The sequence below is a fragment of the Nycticebus coucang genome, chromosome 8 (assembly GCF_027406575.1).
Source record: "Nycticebus coucang isolate mNycCou1 chromosome 8, mNycCou1.pri, whole genome shotgun sequence".
In the NCBI taxonomy this organism is placed as follows: Eukaryota; Metazoa; Chordata; class Mammalia; order Primates; family Lorisidae; genus Nycticebus; species Nycticebus coucang.
The window spans coordinates 6,950,153-6,969,160 of record NC_069787.1 but is presented as its reverse complement, the minus strand read 5'-3'; the positions used below and the strand labels follow the sequence as shown (position 1 = coordinate 6,969,160).

The 19,008-nt window shown below is 40.2% G+C and overlaps 1 protein-coding gene across 3 annotated transcripts in view; it reads right to left on the bottom strand.

Annotated features, from left to right (window-relative positions):
• Nucleotides 1-19,008, bottom strand: part of RAF1 (Raf-1 proto-oncogene, serine/threonine kinase) — a 94,172-nt gene that overhangs the window by 31,100 nt on the left and 44,064 nt on the right. For 2 of the 3 annotated variants that reach the window (XM_053600081.1, XM_053600082.1), the window contains exons 2-3: nucleotides 1,786-2,018; nucleotides 855-967 (exon numbers count right to left, since the gene is read on the bottom strand). In XM_053600081.1, coding sequence (XP_053456056.1) covers nucleotides 855-967; nucleotides 1,786-1,992 — 320 coding nt within the window. In that variant the 5' untranslated portion in view covers nucleotides 1,993-2,018. Of the gene's footprint in view, nucleotides 1-854; nucleotides 968-1,785; nucleotides 2,019-19,008 lie in introns of those variants that run through there. The other variant, XM_053600083.1, reaches the window with a different exon arrangement.

Sequence of the window (19,008 nt, the reverse complement as noted above, 5' to 3'; positions counted from 1 at the left end):
ATAGGCTTGGAGGCCAGTAGATCAACAACCCCCCACCCCACCTCCCATCTCAGAATCTCTCTAGTCCTTCAGGAACTCTATGGATTGGCTTGGGGACCAACCTAAGGCTACAACCAACTAATTAAAGCTGACATACGCGTCAAAGATTTGCAATTCAACAAACTGCTCCCTAAACTGAAAGGAATTAAGATCATCCCTTGGAGTAGATTCATTCCCTGGACTACTCTTAAACTGAGGAACTCCTTGAAACATGAAAGATGTAAGCTGAAGATCAGTAACAAAAAGTGCAACTTTTCAAGACAGTAAAGTTAAAAGAACCTTCTAGAAGGTTTCTCCATATTTGGGGGGGGGGGAAATGGGTAATGGATAATTATGGACATTTATGCTGCTATGAGATATTACTCCTAGTCTTTGAGTGGATGTTTCTATCTTGCCACCATCCTTAGAAAAAGTATGAACATTAACTTCCCTCAAGCAGAAATTCTCCTGCATCTTTTGGCCTTACGTCTATCAAACAACAGGGGTTCAGTACTTACTAATGCATTATAGCAAACACAAAGAAAAATTTTTGTTTCAAGAAATACCATCTAGTGTTACTGTTTCCATCCTTAGAAACACTATTAATACCTAACATGTATCCCTAACATGTATCTTATTTTTCAAAACAATGTCCCAGCAATAATTTCTAATTCTTAATACCTTATTTTTCTGAATTGTCTCTTTACAAACAAGGGTATACAAATGTACAATATTCTATAGGAAGCTAGTACTTTTTAAAAAATGTAAACAGTTATTATTTGAAGCTAGGAGAACCTTACCGGTCTGAAGGAGATAACTGATTTTTGAGTTCTTACCCTTTGTGTTCATGGAGAAGTCTGAACACTGCACAGCACTCCGGTTGCAGGCCCCTCACCTTGAGTGCCTTCATAAGGCAGTCATGCAAGCTCATTCCATTTCGTACGTTTACCTACAAACAAAGGACCATCTTTAGGACCAACACAGGCTGCAACACCTCTTGGAAAGGTAAGCCCAGAAATACATGTACGAGTCTGTAGTGGTATAGGTAGATCATTTAAGATAGCATTGCCTGTAATGGTAAAGAAAACACATAACACACACACACACACAAAAAAAACCCTGAATTGTCCAGCAATAGGTAGGCACTTGAGTAAAAAATGGCACTTTCATAGTACGTCACATTATGTATTTATTAAATACTATATTATTATATTTATAAAGACCTGAAGGGGAGATAGTCCATCATATATTAATTGGGAGAAAATATTTTTCAGGATAATACAAATAATAAGATTACTCTAAAGGAGAGGAAACCTTTAATTATATGTTTATATATGTTGCATGAGTGTGGAAAGTACACATTTAGCTGTTAACATCAACAACATGGCTATGATGTTATGGTGTTTAACATAAAATGATAAACCTTCCCTTTCTACATCTCTAATTTGTTTGACTCACTGAAATGTACATGCAAACATGAACATTCACCAAAGAGGAAAATAAGCTGATTTGTCCTATAAACAAATGTGTATTTTTCTGATCAAAAATTTTATTTGCAACAAAATGGTTGATCTTCCTAACAAAAAATTTCATCTCACAAGTACTTCATGCTAGTGAAGTAGAAGAAACAGAACAAGCAGGAACTGGAAGAAAGATCCAAAATACGACAGTGAAGATTCTGCCTGTCTTTAAGTTGGGCAACATAATCCATAATGTTTTCTACAGGCAGAGAAATAGCTAAATTTCCTAAGAAGAATGTTCACATACCACTGTTCTTTGCTTGTTCGGCAAGAAAACTCGTATAGTGTTGCTTGTCTTAGAAGAATCTGTGAGTTTGCCATCATCTGACGCCCGGCGCTGATAGCCAAACTGCTGAACTATTGTAGGGGAGATGCAGCTGGAGCCATCGAACACCGCATCTTTAAATCCAAAACCATTGCTGATCGTCTTCCAAGCCCCCTGTATGTGCTCCATTGATGCAGCTTAAACACTCCTTAAACCTGGTTTAAAAAAAAAAAAAAAAGATAAATAATTATAATTCTGGAATAAAAGCACTTAACCCAAGAATATAAAGAATAATTTTGAAAATTACAGCATGTGGATTTTTAGTAAGTGATATCTTCTGCTTAAATTAACTAGAAATGAAAAACTTTGGTAATAATATATTTCTATAATATATTTCATAGACAAATCAAAAATGAAGAAGAAAGAACTATGGACAAAAAGACTTATCGAGGGTTATGTTGCTAGTTTAAAGCCAACCCAGAATATCACTGAGTCTCTTGACTTCTAGTCTAATACTTTTTCTGTTACATTTCTCTTTGTCATTGGTTTTTGTACATTAAGTATGAGCAACTGCCCTTGACTGTGAGCAACACATTAGTACTGTGAGAAATACCTCTATAAAGTGTAAGCCATAATTTATGCCTTTAAGGAAGGAAAAGAACACACTTCTAAGCTGGGCACTGTGGCTCATGCCTACAATCCTAGCACTCTGAGAGGATCCCTTGAGCTCAGGAGCTCGAGACCAACCTGAGCAACAGTAAGGTCCCATCTCTACTAAAAGTAGAAAAGTTAGCCAGGCGTTTTGGTGGCTGCCTGTGGTCCTAGCTCCTCAGGTGGCTGAGGCAGGTGTTTGAGGTCACCGGGAGCTAGGCTGATGCCAAAGTACCCTACCCAGGGCAAAGGAATACGACTGTGTCTCAAAAAGAAACAAAAAAAGAAAGAAAGAAAACATACTTCTAAGATGTATGGAAGACACTTTATAATTATCTCATTTAATTTATATAAAAACCTCAAAGCTTTGGGTGGAGCCTGTGGCTCAGTGAGTGGGGCACTGACCCCATATACAGAGGGTGGTAGGTTTGAACCCGGTCCTCCAGCCAAACTGCAACAAAAAAATAGCCCGGCGTGTGGCAGGTGCATGTAGTCCCAGCTACTCTGGAGGCTGAGGCAAGAGGATCACCTATGTCCAAGAGCTGGAGGTTGCTGTGAGCTGTGACGCCACAGCACTCTACTGAGGGCAACAAAGTAATACTCTGTCTCTTTAAAAAAACAAACCAAAAAAACCTCAAAGCTTTTTAAAATGCCTTCCTCCACCCATGTTTTCTTTTTTCTTTTTTTTTTGTCACCCAGGCTAGAATACAGTGGTGCAATCATAGCTCTTTGCAACCTGTACTTGGAATTACAGGCATGTGATACTACACTTGGCTAATATTTTTATTGTTATTTTTGTAGAGCTGGGGGGTTTCACGATGTTGCTCAGGGTAGTCTAGAACTCATGGCCTCCAGTGATCTTCCTGCTTCTGCCTCCCAAAGTGCTGGGATTACAGATGTAAGCCACCCCTGCTGCCTTCTTTCTTTTTTTAAATAGAGAAGTCATGCTACTCGCTCAAGAATGCCCAGGTGATGGGTAAAATAACCAGATTCTGTATCTGTTTAAATGTGAAGTCCATGAATTTTCCCATTCAGAGTTTTATTTTGGTATAGAAACAAAGCTTAGGGCAGCGCCTATGGCTCAGTGAGTAGGGCACCGGCCCCATATGCTGAGGGTGGCGGGTTCAAACCCAGCCCCGGCCAAACTGCAACAAAAAAATAGCCGGGCATTGTGGTGGGCGCCTGTAGTCCCAGCTGCTTGGGAGGCTGAGGCAAGAGAATCGCGTAAGCCCAAGAGTTAGAGGTTGCTGTGAGCCGTGTGACACCAAGGCACTCTACCCGAGGGTGGTACAGTGAGAATCTGTCTCTACAAAAAAAAAAAAAAAGATACAAAGCTTATAAACAGAAGCAAGCAGAAACAGTCATCTAACCCAAAAAGGTCAAATGTTTTAATTGCAAAACAAGGTAACCGCTATACAAGTCCAGTCACCAAAAGTCAGTCAGATGCTCTACTTTGGGCATTAGGACTTGCAATGTCCCAGGGCTGGCTTACAAGTCTGCAACTACCAGAAGTGAAGGGTTTGTTTCCTACTTTAGAAAATCTTAAGGTTGATAGGGTATCTTATCTTCCCAACCCTCTTTTCTTCACAAAAACTTGTTTTGTCTTATTATGAACAATGCTACCACCTTCTAGGAGCCTATTTTTATGAGGCAACATAAACAGCATACATTCCTCTCAGTATTTACCTTAATCCTTACTGTGATTTTCTACGTAGGAATTACATCCCCATTATACAGTATTTCTCACACATAGCTTTTTTTTTTTGAGACAGCGTCTCACTATATCACCCTTGGTAGAGTGCTGTGGCATCACAGCTCACAGCAACCTGCAACCCTTGAGCTTAAGTAATTCTCTTGCCTCAGCCTCCCAAGTAGCTGGGACTACAGGTGCCCACCACAATGCCTGGTTATTTTTTGTTGTTGTTGCAGTTGTCATTGCTGTTTTAACCAGCCAGAGCCAGGTTCAAACCCGCCACCCTTGGTATATGGGGCCAGTGCCCTACCCACTGAGCCACAGGTGCCGCCCACACACACAGCTAGCTGTTAAGTGGCAGGACTGGGATTCAGAACTGAGCTGCTCTAACTCCATATCACTTACACTTCCCACATGTAACACTGAAAAAAATCAGTCAGGCCAGGTGTGGTGGCTTATGCCTGTAAATCCTAGCACTTTGGGAGGCCAGGAGTTCAAGACAAGCCTGCCCAACATGGTGAGACCCCAACTCTAAAAACAAACAAAATTAGGCAAGTGTGGTGGCACATGCCTATAATCCTAGCTACTGGGGAGGCTAAGCCAGGAGGATCGTCTGATCCTGGGACTTGGAAGTTGCAGTGAACTGTGATCGACAGAGCGAGAACTTGTCTTTAAAAGAAAAACAACAGGGCGGCGCCTGTGGCTCAGTGAGTAGGGCACCGGCCCCATATGCTGAGGGTGGCGGGTTCAAACCCAGCCCCGGCCAAACTACAACAAAAAAATAGCCGGGCGTTGTGATGGGCGCCTGTAGTCCCAGCTACTTGGGAGGCTGAGGCAAGAGAATCACATAAGCCCAAGAGTCAGAGGTTGCTGTGAGCCGTGTGACGCCACGGTACTCTATCCTAGGGCGGTACAGTGAGACTCTGTCTCCACAAAAAATAAATAAATAAATAAATAAAAGAAAAACAGCAAACTGTTTATTTCAGCAGGATTGTGAAGGATTTTTATTTCATATATTACCTATTTATCTTTTATATATTTTGCTATTATACTATAAACTTTTATCAGCCTGTTTTATTTCTATAAAGGGGAACAGCAGGACAAGTGATAGAACAGCAGCCTGGAAGTGACAGGGCCATGATGCAGTGCCTCCTACCTCTGGCACTAAAACCTGACCCCTGCCTGACTCCCTTGTACTTCTATCCCCAGGTTACCACGAGGTCACTTTTTGGGTTACCTACCATTCCACTTCCTTAGATCCTTCTCTTTTTCCAACAAAGGAGGACGAGATGAAGGAGTTTAGGGCCAGAAGAGAGAAAAATAGGTGAGGAAAGAGAAAGAGGGACGACTCATCTGAGCATCTCACTAGCCTGAAATGGCCTGACTCCCGATGATCTACACAGCAGCCAAAACAATCTTAAAATTACAACTTATTGGGCGGCGCCTGTGGCTCCAAAGAGTAGGGCGCCGGCCCCATATGCCAGAGGTGGCGGGTTCAAACCCAGCCTTGGCCAAAAACTGCAAAAAAAAAAAATACAACTTACCATGCTACTCCCATTTAAGATTCAGAATAAAATATAAATTCCCCCATTAGTATTTTGAAATTTAAAAACACTTCAAAATTGCAAAATTAAAAATAAAGACATTTAATAAACTGTAAATATTAGCCACTTTATATGCGTATGTGTATAATGTGTTTTCATTATACACATACAATCCTAAGCCTCTCATTTTTCAATCATTGTTTTCTTCTTCACTTTTAGAAAAGTCTGTGTTTTTCTGTAGTTCCATGTTTGTGATTTCTTCAAGAATCCAAAATGGATGCCCTCTATCAGAATAATTCAAACCTTTAGCTGTTGGCAGCATGCTGGTTCTTTCAGAAGCCTCTCTCTGGGCCCATAACTCCACGCTAACATACAGATAAGAGCATAACTGCCTGTTTCCTAAGCCGTTTTCACTAGTCCCTTCTTTCACACACACTTACCTTTTTTTTTTTTTTTTAATTAAATCACAGCTGTGTACATTAATGCAATCATTGGGCACAATGTGCTGGTTTTATATACAACTTGAAATATTTGCATCAAACTGGTTAACATAGCCTTCATGACATTTTCTTACTTATTGTGTTAAGACATTCATATTCTACATTTAGTAAATTTCACATGTACCCTTGTAAGATGCACCATAGGTGTGGTCCCACCAATCACCCTCCCTCCACCCATCTTCCCCCCTTCCCTTTCCCCTTTCCCCATATTCTTGGGCTATAATTGGGTTATAGCTTTCATATGAAATCTATAATTTAGTTTCAGAGTAGGGCTGGGTACATTGGATATTTTTTCTTCCATTCTTGAGATACTTTACTAAGAAGAATATGTTCCAGCTCCATCCATGTAAACATGAAAGAGGTAAAGTCTCCATCTTTCTTTAAGGCTGCATAATATTTCATGGTGTACATATACCACAATTTATTAATCCATTCATGGGTCGATGGGCACTAGGGCTTCTTCCATGACTTAGCAATTATGAACTGGGCTGCACACACACTTACTTTTTAAAATGATTTCTTGGTCAATGTCAAAATATACCTTGAATGTAATGATTGCTGTATGGAAGAAAAAGTCAACTGTTACAACTGCCCACACTATAAACAAGTGTACTCTGCTCTTACCAATAATTATTAAAGTCAAAATTTCTAACGTTTAAAAAAAAAAAATCTAAACTCCCTAACAAAGCCTCTAAGGCAGTAGTTCTCAACCTTCCTAATGTCACAATGTATTTTCTTTCTTTCTTTCTATATATATATATATATCTATATATTTTTTTTTTTTCGTAGAGACAGAGTCTCACTTTATTGCCCTTGGTAGAGTGCGGTGCCGTCACAGCTCACAGCAACCTCCAGCTCCTGGGCTTAGGCGATTCTCTTGCCTCAGCCTCCCCAGTAGCTGGGACCACAGGTGCCCGCCACAACACACGGCTATTTTTTGTTGCAGTTTGGCCGGGACCAGGTTTGAATCCACCACCCTCAGTATTTGGGGTCAGCACCCTACTCACTGAGCCACAGGCACTGCCCCACAACGTATTTTCATTGTTAAAAAGACAACCCTAGGTTGAGAACCATTACTCTAAGGCAGGTGTCCTCAAACTGCAGCCCACGGGCCACATGAAGCGGTGTGAATTGTATTTGTTCCCGTTTTGTTTTTTACTTCAAAATAAGATATGTGCAGTGTGCATAGGAATTTTTTCATAGTTTATTAATTTATTTTTTTTTTTCTGTAGAGACAGAGTCTCACTTTATGGCCCTCGGTAGAGTGCCATAGCATCACACAGCTCACAGCAACTCCAACTCCTGGGCTTAAGCGATTCTCTTGCCTCAGCCTCCCAAGTAGCTGGGACTACAGGCGCCCGCCACAACGCCCGGCTATTTTTTGGTTGCAGTTTGGCCAGGGCTGGGTTTGAATCCACCACCCTCGGTATTTGGGGCCGGCGCCTTACCAACTGAGCCACAGGTGCCGCCCATGCCTGAGGACTTTTAAATGTATCTCCTTCACCTGAATGACTGAAACTTCAAAAACAACTGGCTTTTTTCACACTTGTCTTCACCCAAGAGACATCTCTTTTAGAGAGGCTTTCACTATCCACACTAACCAAAATAGCCCCATCAAATAACCCTATTTTACTTCTGCATGACACTTACTACTATGTTAGACTGTTTAAAAGCTTTAGTCAGTCTTCCTACCTTCCTTCTTGCTTTATAAGGGTAGGACCCTGACAATATTGATTACTGCTGCATTCTTCTTTTTCTTTTTTTTTTTTTTTGAGACAGAGCCTCAAGCTGTCGGCCTGGGTAGAGTGCCATGGCATCACAGCTCACAGCAACCTCCAACTCCTGGGCTCAAGTGATTCTCCTGCCTCTGCCTCCAAAGTAGCTGGGACTACAGGCGCCCACCACAACGCCCGGCTATTTTTTTGGTTGCAGCCGTCATTGTTATTTGGCAGGCCCTGGGCTGGATTCAAACCCGCCAGCTCAGGTATATGTGGCTAGAGCCTTAGCCGCTTGAGCCACAGGCGCCGAGTCTACTGCTGTATTCTTATTAGCACTTAATACAGTACCTGGAACACAAAGGCATTCACATATCTATTAAATAAATTAAGTTAGAAACCTGAGGCCAGGAGAGGTGGCTCAGCCTTGTAATCCAAGCACTTTGGGAGGCCAAGAGTTTGAGACTAACCTGAGTAACATCATGAGACCTTGTCTTTACAAAAAATAGAAAAATTAGATGGGTATGATGATATGTACTTGTAGTCCCAGCTACTCAAGGGGCTGAGGCAGGAGGATCACTTGAGCCCAGTAGTTTGAAGCTACAGTGAGTTACTATGATGCTACTGGACTCTAGTCTGAGCAATACAATGAGAACCTGTCTTTAAAAAGAAAGAAAATGGAAAAGGAAAGACAGAAAGAAATGAAACCAGAATAATGCTACAAAAGGTAAATTTTTTATAAAAAGACCTGTCAAGAACTACTATATGTGAATTAAATCTCCATTTTGTAGTACATCGTTAAAAATACCTTATCATTCAACAAAGGACAAACTGCAATAAATTTCATTCTATATTTAATTATGGGGGACAACTATGTATTAGATTCTATTAATAAAGAACCCACTTAGAAGACTTAAATATAACTTCAGTCCAAGAACATACAGTGTGTCCATAAAGTTCGTGTGCAATTTAAAATATATTTTTAAACAAATTGAAAATACATATTTTTTGACTGCACATGAACTTTATGGACACCTACATTACAATGAATTCTAAGTCTTTCAGATACAGAAAATACAGTGCTGAGTAGACAGCATCCTACAATAACTTTAAATAAAAGCTAACAAAAACATACCTATTTTCATTCAAGTTTTAGATTATTTATCATTCATAATCTTCATTTTTCCATCTCCATATCAAAACCACTTACAGGCTAAGAAGCATGCCAAGTCAGTGCTTCCTAACCTTTTTCATGTCACCATACTCATACAAAATAATGGATCATATTTACCAGAAATACTGAAGTATGCACACAAGGCTGCTCCAGCTAGAAGTTATAAGCCTAATGATCCAAGGCCAAGGGCCCTACTAGTTGCCCCAGGGTTATAGGGAATACCTCTAACCTGTTCATCACAGAAAACTCTATACTGAAGTATTCCTTAATCAATTTACTAAAGAGCAGGCATCTGAAAGCAAGAAAAAGGCATCTTCTAAAAAGATCATATGGCAGCAACATATCTCAATCTCAAATGAAGACATTCAGAAATTCTGTTTATACTAGTCTCAAACGTAAATGTAGATCTAGCTTCCAACACTGTGATTTCTCTCTCTGATCTGATTACATGCTCCATGTTAAAAAACAAACAAACATATATATATCCACACAAAGCCACATACACACACCTAGACACTTGCTAAAACCACATAGGCTAGGGCAGCGCCTGTGGCTCAGTCGATAAGGCGCCGGCCCCATATACCGAGGGTGGCGGGTTCGAACCCGCCCCGGCCAAACTGCAACCAAAAAATAGCCGGGCGTTGTGGCGGGCGCTTGTAGTCCCAGCTACCCGGGAGGCTGAGGCAAGAGAATCGCTTAAGCCCAGGAGTTGGAGGTTGCTGTGAGCTGTGTGAGGCCACGGCACTCTACCGAGGGCCATAAAGTGAAACTCTGTCTCTACAAAAAAAAAAAAAAAAAAACACATAGGCTAAAGCAGAAATCCACTTCTCAATGTGAAAGATCTTTCACAGCTCTATAGAAAAGTTTTAAAAACAAATGCATTCTTTCATGAATGGAAAAATTCATCATGTTGGAAGAAACAAATCATTTAAAAAGACATATACATTTCATTATAAAGGATTATTCCTAATATACAAAGAACTCCTGAAAACTAGTAAGAGAAAGACGAACAATGCCACAAGGTAGAAAAAAAAAACAAAAAACAGGGAATTAAATCCACAGAAAGGAAATATAAAGGCTAATGAACATATGTTTCTATGTAAAGTAGAAAAACACAAATCATTAAGTAAAATATTATTTTTAATATCAGATTTATGGGCCTCTTTGCTTCTTGCCCTGGCAATGGAGGCCCTTCACTGTCTATTGGCAAATGTATCCTGCTTTGTAAGCTTTCTTATTCTGTAAGCCTATCTTTCCAAGCCTATCTTTCTTTCTTTTTTTTTTTTTTTTTTTGCAGTTTTTGGCAGGGGCTGGGTTTGAACCCGCCACCACCAGCATATGGGGCCGGCACCCTACTCCTTTGAGCCACAGGCGCAGCCCAAGCCTACCTTTCTCTTCTTCAATAAACTTTGTTTCACAGTTGCCTTAAAAAAAAAAAAAAATCCGATTTATAAAATTTAAAAGACTGAAAATATCTAGCACAAGCATTTGAAGGCAATCTACCTTTTTTATATACTGCTAAGAGTGTAAACCACAACAGTGTAACCCAGGGATTTTCAACTGGTATGCCTCAAAAATTTTTAAAGATCATTAAATTATTTTCTAAATAGTACAGTAAGTCTATTCTTTTTTTTTTTTTTTTACTTTTTTTTATCAACATAATGTAAGGGTACAGCAGAAGTTCAACTATGGGTTCAAGTGTGCTATGAGATAGAAAAGGTTGAAAAACACTGGTCTAATGTAACAATTTAACGATGTCTATTAATTAAAGATTTAAATTCACATTTCATTTGACCATCCATCCTACAAGAGAAAAACACCCAGCACTGCACAAACACACATGAATATTTACTGCAACATAAAAATATCAAAAAACTGTTAATTACCTCAGACTCAAAGCCACAGAACTAAAACTGGGACAATTTATAGCAAGACTAGTTTTTTTGTTTTTGTTTTTTTTTTTTGTAGAGACAGAGTCTCACTTTATGGCCCTCGGTAGAGTGCCGTGGCCTCACACAGCTCACAGCAACCTCCAACTCCTGGGCTTAAGCGATTCTCTTGCCTCAGCCTCCCGAGTAGCTGGGACTACAGGCGCCCACCACAACACCTGGCTAGCAAGACTAGTTTTTTAAAAAAAAAAACCTCCTAGGAAAGGACAATGCCCTAGTACACTGGCAAAATGTCTAATTTATAGAATATTTATGCAAACAGGTACAATTCATGTGCCTGCAGTCCAGTAATCTTCCTGTCTCAGCCTCCTGGGATTGCAGCCATGTGTTACTACTTTAGCAAGCTTCTTTTTTGTTGTTGTTGTTGCTGCAGTTTGGCCGGGGCCTGGTTCGAACCTGCCACCCTCGGTATATGGAGCCAGCACCCTACTCACTGAATCACAGGCGCTGCCCCAAGCAAACTTCTTAAAAGTAAGACTTCTGGCTCAGCACCTACGGCTCAAGCAGCTAAGGCGCCAGCCACATATGCCTGAGCTGGTGGGTTCGAATCCAGCCCAGGCCTGCCAAACAACAGTCATGGCTGCAACCAAAAATTAGCCAGGCGTTGTGGCCAGTGCCTGTAGTCCCAGCTACTTGTAAAAAAGAAAAAGGAAGAGAGAAAAAAGGTGGTGTGATAGTAATTGCCAGATACTACAGTTCTTAGCTCTCCACAGTCACCCACTCTACGTCTGTCAATCATGACTCTGTATAAATTTCTCTGAATTTATTTTTTCTATCCTACATTATTTGTGAGAGTGGTAGGGTCCATAAATTCACAAAAAATTTTGCCTTTTATTGGTTTCATGTATCTTTCTGCCACCTGGAGTTTGAGGATATATTTGCTTTAATTATGTAATTCATGATTTTTATAGTCTAAACTTTATCTTTTCAGAACTATTTCTTTGTATATCAAAATGTCCGTTTTATTATCATAGTTTGCTTGTCAATCACATTTATTCCCTACGTGACTATTTCTTTTCAGAAAGTTAAGAGTGTAGCCAGCCATGGTGGCTCACACTTGTAATCCGTAATCCTAGCACTCTGGGAGGCTGAGGTGGGTGGATTGCTTGAACTGAGGAGTTCAAGACTAGCCTGAGGGGCGGCGCCTGTGGCTCAGTCGGTAGGGCACCGGCCCCAGCCAAACTGCAACCAAAAAATAGCCGGGCATTGTGGCGGGTGCCTGTAGTCCCAGCTACTCGGGAGGCTGAGGCAAGAGAATCGCTTAAGCCCAGGAGTTGGAGGTTGCTGTGAGTTTTGTGAGGCCACGGCACTCTACCAAGGGCCACAAAGTGAGACTCTGTCTCTACAAAAAAAAAGACTAGCCTGAGCAAGAGTGAGACCCTGTCTCTACTAAAAAATAGAGAAACTAGCCGCGTGTGGTGGTACAACACCCACAGTCCCAGCTATTCAGGTGGCTGAGGCAAGTGGATTGTTTGAGCCCAGGAATTTGAGGTTGCTGTGAGCTATGCCACCATGGCAACAGAGACTCTGTCTCCAAAAAAAAGAAAGAAAGAAAAAGAAAAGAAAGTTAGCATGTAAAATCTTTGCTATATTCAAACTAAACAATGGGCTTATAGCTGGGGGGCTTATGCCTATAGTCCCAAGGACTTCAAGGACAGCCTAGACAACAGAGCCAGCCCTGTCTCAAGGGGGATAAAAAGATGGGCTAGGCTCTGTGCCTGTAGCTCAAGCAGCTAAGGCGTCAAACATATACACCTGAGCTGGCATGTTCGAATCCAGCCTGGGCCCGCCAAATAACAATGACGACTGCAACCACAAAATAGCCGGGCATTGTGGCAGGAGCCTGTAGTCCCAGCTACTTGGGAGGCTGAGGCAAGAGAATCTCTTGAGCCCAGGAGTTGGAGGTTGCTATGAGCTGTGATGCCACAGCACTCTACCCAGGGCAACAGCTTGAGTCTCTGCCTCAAAAAAAAAAAAAAAAAAAAGATGGGCTTATAAACTCTAAATAGTATTTGAATTTACAAGAAACAAAAAATCTAGAGTAGAAAGGCACATGGCACTAAATTATGCAACACAACTCAAAAAGCCAAGTCCCTGAACAACCTGACACGCATTCTATCTTGAGATTCACTTCAGTTGCCTTCTTTGGGCCCTTTTTGTGGTGTAACTAAAATATCACCCAATATGATATAAACAAAGACAAGATAGTTCTTCATAATAACAGCTTCTTCAGGAAAAAGACTTCAAAATGTCAAGTCTCTTTCTTTTCTAAAGTATACTCAGCATTTTTTCAAACTACAATGCACAACCCATCAGTGGTCAGGAGATCACTTTGGTAAGATATGACCAGCTTTCTTTAAAAATACCAGGTCTATGCTTGCTCAGGCAGCACATATAGTAAAAATACAAAGTCTGACAATTAAATTTCAAACTTGCCATGGTACAACTGCATTGGCAGCACTTACAGACAACTCAGTTAAGGTTTCAGAACTTTGGCATTTCATTATCTCACAGCTGTGTTTGTGTCGACATGTGGTGGCGTTTTGCTGAGTAGTGTTCAGTACAGTTGTGTGCTGTTGCAAAAATGTCAGAGCTTGAATTAGAGCAACAAACAAACGTTCAATTTCTTGTTAAACCTGGCAAGAGTAGAAGTAAAATCAGGGACGTGTTAGTCCAAGTTTATGGCGATAATGACCTGAAGAAAACAGTAGTCTACAAAATGGATTAAATGTTTTTCTGAGGGGTCAGGATGGCCAGTATCTCAAGCAGAACTGATGAAAACATTGCAAAGAGTTGTCAAATTGTACATCAAAATCATCGGCTGACTATGAGAAGCATACCAGACCAAGTAAACATTCACAGAAAAACAAGAAAATCATAACTGAAAATATCAGCCAACAACTTATGGCTCTGGCATCAAAACAATGCACCAGTTCACACAGCACCATAGCACTGTCTATGAGGTAGTTTTTAGCTAGTAAACAAGAAATTGTATTAGAATACCCACCCTTCCCACCTGATCTGCCCCCCCCCATGACTTTTTTCTTTACTGAAAGATAAAGGAAATAGTGAAAGGAAGACATTTTGATGCCATTCAGGATATCAAAGGTAACAACGATGACAGCTTTGCTGGCCATTCCAGAAAGTTCCAAAATTGCTGTAAAGAGTTGCTGGCCATCACCACATACCTGGCGTCATCATGACCTTATGATATTCACCAATGAGGCACATAGCACTTTTTCTAGGGTGAGTTTCTGACCTTAATTGTCAGACCTCATATATATGCTGATAAAGGAAAAAGAAAAAGTGGGATGTGTGGTTGATAGGTTGATTCCCTACTGGCAACAAGATATATCCACAAAAAAATAAATTTCTGAAAATTCTACACCAACTAAGCAGTTGCAACAATGATAATGATATTAGCTAATAGCTACTAAACATTATTGTAAGAGAGGCTATTATACTGATTTTGGAGATGAGGAACTATCCTGAGGACTATAAAGGTTAAGTAAAATTGTCTAGTAAGATATAGAGCCAAGATTACTGACAGAACAAGTTTGTTTGTTTGGGGTTTTTTTTTAGAGACAGAGGCTCACCCTGTCGCCCTGGGTAGAGTGCCATAGCATCATAGCTCACAGCAACCTCAAACTATTAGGCTTGAACAATCCTCTTACCTCTGCCTCCCAAGCGGGATTACAGGCATAAGCCACCACATACCTGGCTAGTTTTTCCATTTTTAGTAGAGACAGGGCCTTCCTTGCTCTTGCTCAGGCTGGTCTTGAACTCCTGAGTTCAAGCAATCCACCCCCCTCAGCCTCTCAGAGCTAGGATTACAGGCCTGGGCCACCTTACCAGTTTTATTCACAAGTTTTATCAAGGCTTCATCATACCATCACACACACACAAGATCAGTGCAAAGAAGTACCAGATTTTAACCTTGTGGCTGCCTGCTCTAGCTTCCTGATATCTGGCTCTTTTTTCCTACTCTGGTAATTTACTTTTAATTTTACTTTTATTTATAATAAAATAAAAAATTAAATTTGGGGATGTGGACAAAGCGAAAAAGTTACCTATGATCTTATTCACCCTATCACAACATTTTGGGATATCATCTTCTAGTATTAGAGGCACAATATCAGCTCAAAATCTACCTCTACTTTTTATTAGCTGTATGGCCTTTGGCCCAATTGCTTCATTTTCCCACACACCAATTTTCTTTACTAACTAGGTTAGTGAACAAGAAAGAAAGATCTGATCTTATGAGAAGCCTATCTTCCAGCAGAGGCAAACACAATAAATTATATAATAGTTGGTGCTAAGTGCTGATGGGAGGGAGACAGGTTCCCATTTACATAGTGAGGTAAGAGCAGGACTCAATGAAGAGGTAACAGTCAAGCCAAGATCTGGAAGTAAGTGAGTTTTACTTGTAGATGGCTCCCGAGAACATTCCAGGCAGCGGACAGCCAGTGAAAACCCTGTGTACAAGGAAGAGCAAAGAGAACAGAGCTAAATGAGAGAGTACAGCTAGAGAGGATCAGGGACAATGCAGTTAACATAATGCCTTGTGCCCTTTACTGAGAGAAAAGAAAATAAGAAGCCATTGAAAGGTTTTGAGCAGAGAGTGACAACCATCATCTTGCATCTTAAGAGGATTACCCCAGCTGATATACTGAAAATTAACTACACAGGCAGTTAGATATATGATTGTGATGTTCAGAAAATGTCTAGGCTGAAGAATTAACTGTAAAATAAGGATAATAATACTTATCTCATGTAATGTTACGAATGTTGTTCAATATTGCTTGTAAAGCACTTAGTACTGCACCTAACACATAGTGAACGATTTTGTTAGAGCTTCTTTTCTACACAAGAACACCTACAATAGGAGATGAGAGAGGGTGGGAAATTCAGCCCATGCTTCACTTGCTAATCCATGTGCCTGGACACATACATAAACAATCAGCCTAGAAGAGGATTTTCCTAATTCCCATGAAGGGGGCTGTCCTGCTAGCTGATTCTCTGTCTTTGAGAGCTACATCTGTGCAGAGGGGACCTTTTTCTATTTAGCAATAATAATTTTGGGGCAAGTTGTAGCCCTAATCTTTGCCAACATATATATGGACTTTACACAACTGCATTCTCAATCCAAATTCTATGTTACAGTATTCTCCTTCAAATTTACTTTTTTAGAGACAGGGTCTCACTATGTTTCCCTCAGAAGAGTGCTGTAACATCACAGCTCACAGCAACCTCAAACTCTTGGGCTTAAGTGATTCTCTTGCCTCAGCCTCCAAGTAGCTGGGACTACAGGCACCCACCACAATGCCCGGCTATTTGTTGTTGTTGTTGATTTTGTCTGGCCTTGGCCGGGTTCAAACCCACCAGCCTCAGTGTATGTGGCCAGCACCCTACCCACAGAGCTACAGGTGCTGCTCAAATTTAATTTTGTTCTTTTTTCTTTCTTTTCTTTTTTTTTAGATAAGGTCTCACTCTTGCCCTGGCTAAAGTGCAGTAGCATCGTAATAGCTCATCTCACTGCAACCTGAAACTCTTGGACTCAAGCAATCCTCCTGAGTAGCTGGGACTACAGGTACACGCCACCATGCCCAGCTAATTTTGTAATTTTTTATAGAGATATGGTCCAGTTACATTGCTCAGGCTGGTCTCAAACTCCTGGCCTCAAGCAATTTTCTTACCTTGGTCTCCCACAGTGCTGAGATTATAGGCATGTACCACTATGCCCAGTCCAAATTAAATTTTAAACATCTGGTAATTATTTTTCTAATCATACTCTATTGCATTTGATACAATTTTTTTTTCCATTTTTAAGTCACACATTTTTTTCAAATTTTAAAATCTTTACAGACCTGTGCCTATAGTCACAGCTACTCAGGAGGACTGCTACACAGAATGCATCTTACAACAATGATGTGTTTTATTTGTCCTAATAGAGAACTGAAATAAATACCTTCAAATATATGATATTTTGCTTACTACCTTATGCATGGAATTACTGGATCCAAAGGTACAAATTATGTGTGGATACTGTTGTCATGTTTTTATTTTTTATTTTATTTTATTTTTTGAGACAGTCTCACTCTGTTGTTCCAGGCTGGAGTGCCATAACATCAGCCTAACTCACAGTAACCTCAAACTCCTGGGCTCAAGCAATCCTTCTGCATCAGCCTCCCGAGTAGCTGGGACTACAGTCACACACAGAACTCCCAGCTTTTTTTCTATGATTAGTAGAGACGAGGTCTCACTGTCACTCAGGCTGGTCATATTTTTAATATTGTAAGACTAGACTAGGGTGATTTTTTTTTTTTTTTTGAGACAGAGTCTCACTTTGTTGCCCTTGGTAGAGTGCCAGGGCATCAGACCTCACAGCAACCTCAAACTCTTGGGCTCAAGTGATTCTCTTGCTTCAGCCTCCCAAGTAGTGGGTTTTGTTTTTAAGATTAAAATGGTTGGTCACCTTTTTTTCCTGATTTTTTGGGGGGAGGGCTAGGTTTAACCTGAAAAGGGAAGGTTGTTATTCTACTACTTCATCTTTCTCAGAAGTGATAAAGGTCTTCTAAAATTTAGAGAGGGTAGAGACAGAAATTGATAAAGGCAACCAACACCAGTGGGCATAACCTTTTTAAGAATTCCACATTAGGTCAGCTTTCCATTAGCAAGTTAAGTGTTAAGTGAGAGTATTTTGTGTTTTTTATACTCCTATGAAAAAAAGTAAAACTCAACAGCCTACTTCCCAAAGAATTCTCTGAAATATTTCTAATAAGAAGTCCCAGACTAGTCTAAAAGGTCTCTAGACTAGCAGATTTTCCCAGCACTGTTGAGAGCATGGATACTATTCTGAAAATTATGTTAACTGAATGTTTGAGGAAACCAGCAGCCTCTTCCTCAGCTATACAACCTGATTCAAAGAAACTAATAATCCTGAGTTCCTCTACCTTACAATGAAACAAAGACAACAAACCTCATCCATATACTCAAAGATTCCCATCAGTTTCTTAATCCTATCCTTTTAAAAACTGCCAAAGATTACCAGTCATTATTTTAGGAGAGCCTTTAACATGGGCGACAAAGACCAAAACACACAAGAGAAAAAACCCACAACAGAAAAATTAGAACTATATCAGATTAAAATACCCCAATGAATGCCCAACACATTAAATTATACAATAATGGGGTACCAGAAGTTTCCATAAACTTCTAGAGTTAAATTCATTCATTCATTCATTTTGCCTTCCATAATCGCTTTCTCAAGAATGTCTATAGGAAACAGGACATCCAACACATGAAAGAAACGAAGGAAATCCCCAATGGGATAGTGGAGGGCTACATACACCAGGCATAAGAATCTTAATTATGTGACCTTTTCTAGCAATCTCAAACTATCACCTACACAGGCTTTTTTTCCTTTCTTTTCTTGGGAGCAGGGAGAAGTTGGAGGAGAAGGAGCAGAAGGGAAGGAAGGAAACAGCCCACATTTTAAAAGTTTTGTACATGACCCCATAGCCTCTTTATGTTTATTGTCTTCTGTGCAGAGGAGGGAGGTATCCTTTTAAAAACTGTAAGACCTATGACAGTCCAAGCAGTCGAACAACTAAATAAAAGAGCCTAGCAACACAGTGTTTCCAAAGCATGGGACATACATTATTGAAGGTTTAAAAAATGACTTTAGGGGAAATGTATACATGACATAAACTAAAAACTGAATCAGATAAAGATTATGATAAGGAGGAAGTCTCAGTTTCGTGCCAGTGTATCTTTTAATACCTATTTAACACTTCTAATCTCCCTTTTTAATTAAAAAAAAAAAAAAAAAAAGGTGGCGCCTGTGGCTCAGGGAGTAGGGCGCTGGTCCCATATACCGAGAGTGGCAGGTCTAAACCCGACCCTGGTCAAAACTGCAAATAAATAAATAAATATATAAAAATTTTTTAAAAAGTAAAAAAAAAAAAAAAAAAAAAAAA